The sequence below is a fragment of the Nelusetta ayraudi genome, unplaced genomic scaffold (assembly GCF_046127955.1).
Source record: "Nelusetta ayraudi isolate G7.1 ecotype Tasmania unplaced genomic scaffold, CSIRO-AGI_Nayr_v1 ptg000019l, whole genome shotgun sequence".
Lineage (NCBI taxonomy): Eukaryota > Metazoa > Chordata > Actinopteri > Tetraodontiformes > Monacanthidae > Nelusetta > Nelusetta ayraudi.
The window spans coordinates 8,350,001-8,357,002 of NW_027466069.1; the positions used below are offsets into that span (position 1 = coordinate 8,350,001).

At 51.9% G+C, this 7,002-nt stretch overlaps 1 protein-coding gene across 1 annotated transcript in view; it reads right to left on the minus strand.

Annotated features, from left to right (window-relative positions):
• The window catches only part of xkr7b (XK, Kell blood group complex subunit-related family, member 7b), an 11,720-nt gene extending 10,310 nt beyond the window's left edge, over positions 1–1,410 (minus strand). The window contains exon 1 of the mRNA XM_076026064.1: positions 564–1,410. Coding sequence (XP_075882179.1) covers positions 564–1,170 — 607 coding nt within the window. The 5' untranslated portion in view covers positions 1,171–1,410. The remainder of the gene's footprint in view (positions 1–563) is intronic.
• Positions 1,411–7,002: the final 5,592 nt, after the last annotated feature.

A 7,002-nucleotide genomic window follows, 5' to 3' on the forward strand; every position in this document is an offset into this window, starting at 1 on the left:
ACTTCTCGGCTGTGAGCTGTAGCTCAAGCCAACGCCGTCTTTTACCCATCATCCCTCTCGGTTTACATTCGAGCAGCAGAACACTGTGTGTGTGTGTGTGTGTGTGTGTGTGTGTGTGTGTGTGTGTGTGTGTGTGCGCGCGCGCATGCGTGTGTGTGCGGCGGGGAAACATGACGGGCAGCTGCGGCATGTGAACACAGCACACCCCTCCGACTGCGGCCCCGGTCAACATGTCAGGATCCCGGGACGGACGCACGGTCGGACCACATGACCGTCCGGCCATGGCGCGGGAACATCGCGCTGTTCGTCCCCTAGCGGCGGGTGCACGCGCCTGTCAGCACACGACGGAGCGAGCTAATGATTCCGACCGAGGATCAGTGTGCGCGCACATGCAAACGTAAGGTACACGCATGCAAGCACACACACACACACACACACACACACACACACACACACACACACAGTACAGCAGGACAACCTACATCTCACACACACACACACACACACACACACACGCACGCACGCACGCACGCACGCACGCACCCACAGACACGGCGGTCCCTACCTCCAGACCTGCCCCAGCTGCAGGATGTGCAGCACGGTCTGAAACACCCACATGCAGACGGTGCAGCACCTCCGCGGAGCCCCGACCGCGGCGGCCGCGGCGGGCGGGCCTGGGGTCGTGTACACCGGGGTGGCGTGAGTCGCGTTACCCGCCGCGGCGCACAGCACGCCGATCTGGTCGCTGTCCTTGGTGCTGACGCTGCCATCGCCCGCCGCCACCGCGTTATCCACCGCTGCCGCGCTGCCGCCGCCGCTCTCCGCGGCCGCTCCATCCCCGCCGCTCAGATCCGAGTAGTCGTAGACGAACCAGCGGAAGCTGAGCACCTGGACGACGGCGGACGGCACCACCACGAACACGAGCGTCAAGCCGAACCACCAGTAGTCCTCCCGCAGGTAGTAGTCGGCGGCCAGCCACAGGTCGGTGGCGCCGTCGGAGAAGAAAACGAGCAGGGCGCAGAGCACCCAGCAGCAGTCCAGCAGCGTGTAGGGCTTCCCGGCCACGGCGCTGCAGCGGGGCGCGGTGCCGGGCTCCCCCGGCTCCGACAGGCTCCGGGGCGGGTTGTCCTCCTCCACACACACCGCTGCTCCGTCCGACTTCGCGGCCATGTTGGGTTAGGATGTAGAGAGAGAAAGACGGAGGAAGAGGAAGAGGTGGGGACTCGGAGAGGGAGGGGGAGGGGGAGGGGGGATTACATCATAACTAGCCTCATCATCAGCCAATTAAGTGTGAAGGATCATTACGGAGCGCGCCGTTGACGCCGTGACACCAGCGGCGTGCACGCGCGCGAGCGCACACACACGCGGACAGACTTGACATTTTTACTGCCGTCCGTCCGCGCGTCCAGCTGCGTCTCCAGCAGCACGTGACACCTCTGTTGCCCAATACGTCACTGAAAACGGCCCGGGCCCCGCCCACCTCCCCACACCCCACTGTTAGGTGTTTTTTTTTGTTTGCTTGTTTGATGGACAGGTGTAAATAACTGGTCCAGTGGTTTCTCTAGTCACGGAAAAGGTCATAGGGTCACATCATGTGACTGTAACTCAGCCAAAAATAATTAAGAGCTCCCTCGTGTCACTGACTGAGAGAAAATCAGGTGACCATGTGACTAGGTGACCATGGAGTCAGAAACAACGCGTTGTTCCAGGTGACACAGCCGCAACTTCAGTCTAGTCTCGGCAGGCAGCGTCCCCTGCTGGCTGATGTCGAGTCTGAGGGCAGCGCTCCTGCCTATGATGACGCCTGCTGGCTGCTGGCCACATGGAGGCGTGGTCTCCTGGCCAGTGGTCTGACAGTTTATTGGCTGCACAGGAAACAGGTCAGCAAGTTCTTCTGGACTCAGAGGAGCCCTCGACTGGTCCTGGGCTGGTCCCGGGTTACTTCTGGACTGGTCTTGGACTGGTTCTGTGCTAGTCCTGTACTGGTCCTGGGTTGTTCCTGGACTGAACCTTGACTGGTCCTGGACTGGTCTTGGACTGGTTCCATATTAGTCCTTTACTGCTCCTGGGTTGTTCCTGGACTGGACCTGGGCTCGTCCTGGACTGGTGTTGGATTGTTTTTTTTTTACTGCTCTTGGACTGGTTCTGTACTAGTCCTGTACTGGTCTTGGGTTATTCCTGGACTGGTACTGAGCTGGACCTGGACTGGTCCTGTCCTGGACCAATCCTGGACCGCCGGCTCTCAGTCATCCCTGCGGTGGTATTGTGGTTTGATTGCAGCAGTGCGTAGCGCTGACGAGACACACAGCAGCTGCCGCCTCCACACAGCTGACTCCTCTAATTGAAGACAAAGTGTGAGCAGAAGAAAAGTCTCTGCTGAATTAAAGCTCTGTGCTTCGCTGAGCGCTGCAGAAACATTAGAGCCAGCAGAGGAAGGTCTGGAGGAGGTTCTGCTGTTCCTGGAGTCGGATCTCCTCCGAGCTCCTTCAGGACCTGGGATCAAGACGTTTCTCTACTTCTTGTGAGTCGAATCACTAATATTGTTCTGATGCTGTGACTTGAGCTTCCTGGTCCCAGTAGGTGGTGCTGCTACTGAAGATGTCATGAGGAGAGGAACTCAGCAGGTCCCTCTGGTGGAGAATTCTCTCAGACCCCTTAACCTGCTGCTGTAACCACATGCACCGCTAGAGGGAGCGCTCTGCCATGTTCTCCAGGAACATTTTCTGACCCCTGAAGCTGCCAATTCTTCTCCTCATTGTACGAGTTCTGAAGTCCCTAACTGTTGTTCCAGACGGTTCCTGATAAGCTGATCCAACACCCAGACAGGCTCCACCTCAGTTCTCGCTCCTCAGACACGCGCTGGTCCCTCGTCCACAGGAGGGGAACCACAAAGCACAAACAAAGAGGAGGAAGGATTGTCCGGGTGGCGGCGCTGTGTTGTGTGAGAGACAGTGTGAGATAGTTCCTCAGCAGAAAGTCCTGCTGAAGGTCACAGACCAGTCTTCAAAATGTTCATCTAGAGTTCTAAATATGACTGGAACCAAGAACTTCTTCCAATTAGAACATTTCATCAGTAGTGAAACTGTGAAAGCTCATCCTCAGCGTCGTGATGAGTGACCTCTAGTGCTGACAGCTGACATGCGCCCCTGATCTTTGTTCTTCAAACTGAACTTCTCACATGTTCTAATCCATTGTTCTCCAGCGCTCACCTCCCACCAGTTTCCTCTTCTCAAATTCCTCCAATAAATAATTCAGAAGGAGATTAATTATCTCCAGTCTGAGGCTCCAAAAAGGGAAACAGACCCATTATGGTTCTTTGAATGATGATGATAATGATGATGATGATGATGATGATGATGATGATGATGATAATGAGGCCTCCACAGCCGAAACATACACACTATCACAGTAGCCCTGCTGCGGTCTGCCAGAGGTGAAGAGCCACATGATCACAAGACCTCAATTCACATCAAGATGATTTATTGCCGGAAACGTCACATGGTCATGGAGTCAGAAGAACAACAAAAGCTGAGTGAAGAGACACACCCACACACCCACCCACACACACACACACACACACACACACACACACACACACACTGAGAACTGGTCAGCCAGACATGACAGTACCGTGTGCAGCCACCAGTGGGCTCCAGCCAATATCCCCTTGGTGACTGAAAGCAGTGTTTTTCTTCAGAGGTCAGAGGTCACACAGGTCCATCCCAGCCTGACGATTAATTCATATCTGATTCCTCTAAAAAACCTGACAGAACAATTTTTTTTTTTTATGCAGGTCAATTCAAGATTCTGAGGACTAGAGATATCAGAGCAGTGAGCAGCACTTTCATGGCATTTTTTTTTTACATCTATTATTATTACCATTATATTATCAAGTTCCAAATTGAGTGCAATTTTGTTCTACTGACACCCATAAATCTAAAGAATCAAATACATTTTCATTTAATTTTAAAATTTATTTTATGTCGGACCAATCAGAAACAAGCAGTGTTTTCAGAGGATGCCACTGTGTCTCCACAGCAGACCAGAAGGTGGCGCCACTCACCTCAGCTCACAACACGGCTGGAAGGAGGAGGATGAGGAGACGCCAGTTGACCAATAGCTGAGTGACTTTTCCGTGCAATCCCACAGTACTGCACTGCAGTGTGCTTTTTCACCACTGGATGGCAGTCACTGCTTCACACTGGGCCTCTAAAGGGAAGGCAGGGCTAGTTAGGAGACACACAGCGGAGGTGGAGAGAAAGGGGGAGGTGTTCCCCAGTCCCTGCTCACACCAGCAGCTAACCACACACACACACACACACACCCACACACACACACACACACACACACACACACACACACACACACACACACAGACACACAAATACCACCACCCCGTGGTTTCGCCACAGGTCAGTTTCTTTTTAATAGGACTGCTAGCTGATGTTGCTAGCCACTAGCTAACGGTCGAGGGAGAGTGTGCTGGATATTTTCAGTGAATGCTAATCAAGCTAAATCCCAGTCAGTCAGGGGTGGAGCTGGTGAGGAGCTGATGACCACAGACACATAACACGACACCGCGACAGACGACCTGTAACCACAGTGAGTGTCAGACAGGCGCCTCCTGGTGGCGGCTGGCTCCGGGTGCAGGTCGACACACAGGCGCCTCGGCCTTGGGCTCGTTGATTGGTTGGTTGAGTGGAAAATGTTTTTTGGACCCAAGCTAAAGTTGCCTGGTCACTTTTGTATATTTCACTTCTTCTTCACTGGATTCCATCTTCTCCTCCTCCTCCGTCTCTCATTTTCCCACAGTCCTCCGTCTGCTGGCAGCCGTGCGCTGTGCTTACTACGGCGTCACGCTGGGTCACCACACACACACACACACACACATACACACACACACACACACACACACATACACACACACACACACACCCACGCGGCGTCAGGGCCTGTTATAGTGACAACGCCGCGGACAAAACCAGCGGCAGACAAATATATAAAAGTGGGCTGAGATTGGCTCTGATTGGAGGAGATTTCCACATCGGCGGCGCTCCGTGTTTAGACACGCTTGTAGGAAAACCAGGAGCCGGGAAGATAAATAGAAGCAATTACAACAGAAAGTTTTTGGGAGCCACCAAACTCCAAATAGAGGGAGTTTAAAAATAGACAGTGAGGTCTCTGGAAGCTCCTCAGACGTCTCCTCACATTCTTCTGCCTCACAGTTTCTCCTTTTTCTACAGGAGACGCACTGTTTGCAGTGTGCGACCCTCAAAGGGAGGGATGGTGGGAAGAGAGAGAAGAAAAAAAAAGAGAACGCGACTTCATTCCACCCCTGGTCCACACACCTTCTTCCATTTCAGAGCCGAGGACCATAAACATCGTCTGAGGTCAGAGCCTGCAGGCTAATCACTCGCCACTGCTTCTCAGGATTCCTGCTGACTCAGATTCTGGCTCACCGATTGGCCGCTTCCACTGTCTCCACGACTCATGGACGGCGTCCACCACCGAAGGTCAGCACTTATGGTTGCCCTGGATCTGAACCTGCTGCCCACAAGCTCCACGGAGCCGAGGCCACCAAACCAGCAGAACCTCAGAGGTCTGACTCCCACACCTCTGCTCCCACTGGGGGAGGGCTGGGGGGAGGGAGGGGCTGAGGGGGAGGATTGGGAGTTCAGCTGTAGCAGCCATGAAGCTACTGAGGGGCAAATAGAAGACAATAGAAGAAGAGAAAATAATCGAATAGATTTGAACAGAATGGTATGGAACAGAATAGAATATTTTAGAAGAGAATACTTTAATAGCAACAAAATAGTAGAAGAATAAATTAAAATAGAATATTATAATAAAATGGAATAGACACAATAGAACATAATATAATGAAATAGGACATAATGAAATAGAATACAATAGAACATTGTTAATAAGGCAGAATATAATAATCATAGAATAGAATACTCAAAGGAAATACTTTTAAACGTGTGCTGTTCAACCCTGGAAAGATTAGCATTAGCATTATTAACATTAGTTGTAAGTTGTACAAAAGAAAAGAAAACTTTCAGCAGTTGAATAGACTGGAGTCTTCCCAGTGGTCACTAGTGGTAGTGCAGCGTAAATTTGCCGCAGTCATAAATAGTAAGTGAAGTAAGACGTGTGGAATTGAATCTGCCCTTAATGACTGACCTGTGATTGGACGGCAGCACACTGTGTCGCCATGGCGTCTATTAAAAGAAGACAAGGCTTCCTTGAGGTCAGAGGTCATGATCTACTTCCTGTCCCCACAGACCAGCAGTGGCAGCAGCAGTGAGACACTTCCTGCCCCCAACAGTTGGACTCATGTACCACTGGAGCAGCTCCTCTGACAGGAAGTGAAGACGGAGCCACTTCCTGCCAGGAACAGGAAACAGCAGGAGCCCGTGTGTGTGTGTTGCAGGGGGAGGGGCAACATCCCTGCTCTTTGATTGGCTGACACGGCCTCATCTGACCTGATGGTGTTGATGGTCTCACACACGCCGGCCCTCACACACACACACACACACACACACACACACACACACACACACACACCATCAGACAAGATTCTGAGTTTGTTTTAAAACAAGATGACAGATTAAGGAAAACAGGATGAGGGAGATGATCTGGAGATAATCTGGAGTTAATCTGAAGGTGATCAGGAATTCATCTGGAGATGTGCAGTTTACTTGAATTTTTTTTTGTCAACACAACACAAGTGAATGCCGTGAATGTTGATTAAAAACTGGAGGTCCTCCGGGAATCTTCTACCACCCCAATGTTGGTGTGACAGACACTCCAGATAATTGTTACCAGTCCCTGAGTGTCCACCACCAGGGTGAGCAGATCTTTAGCCTGGTCTTCCATCTTTTTCTTTTGCTGGGACTCCATAACTGGTCCCACTGTGACAATGTAGGTCTAGTGTGGGTGTCATAATGGGACCAGTCACAGACAAACACCTTCTGTTGGAGACGAAGTAGCAGACAAGGG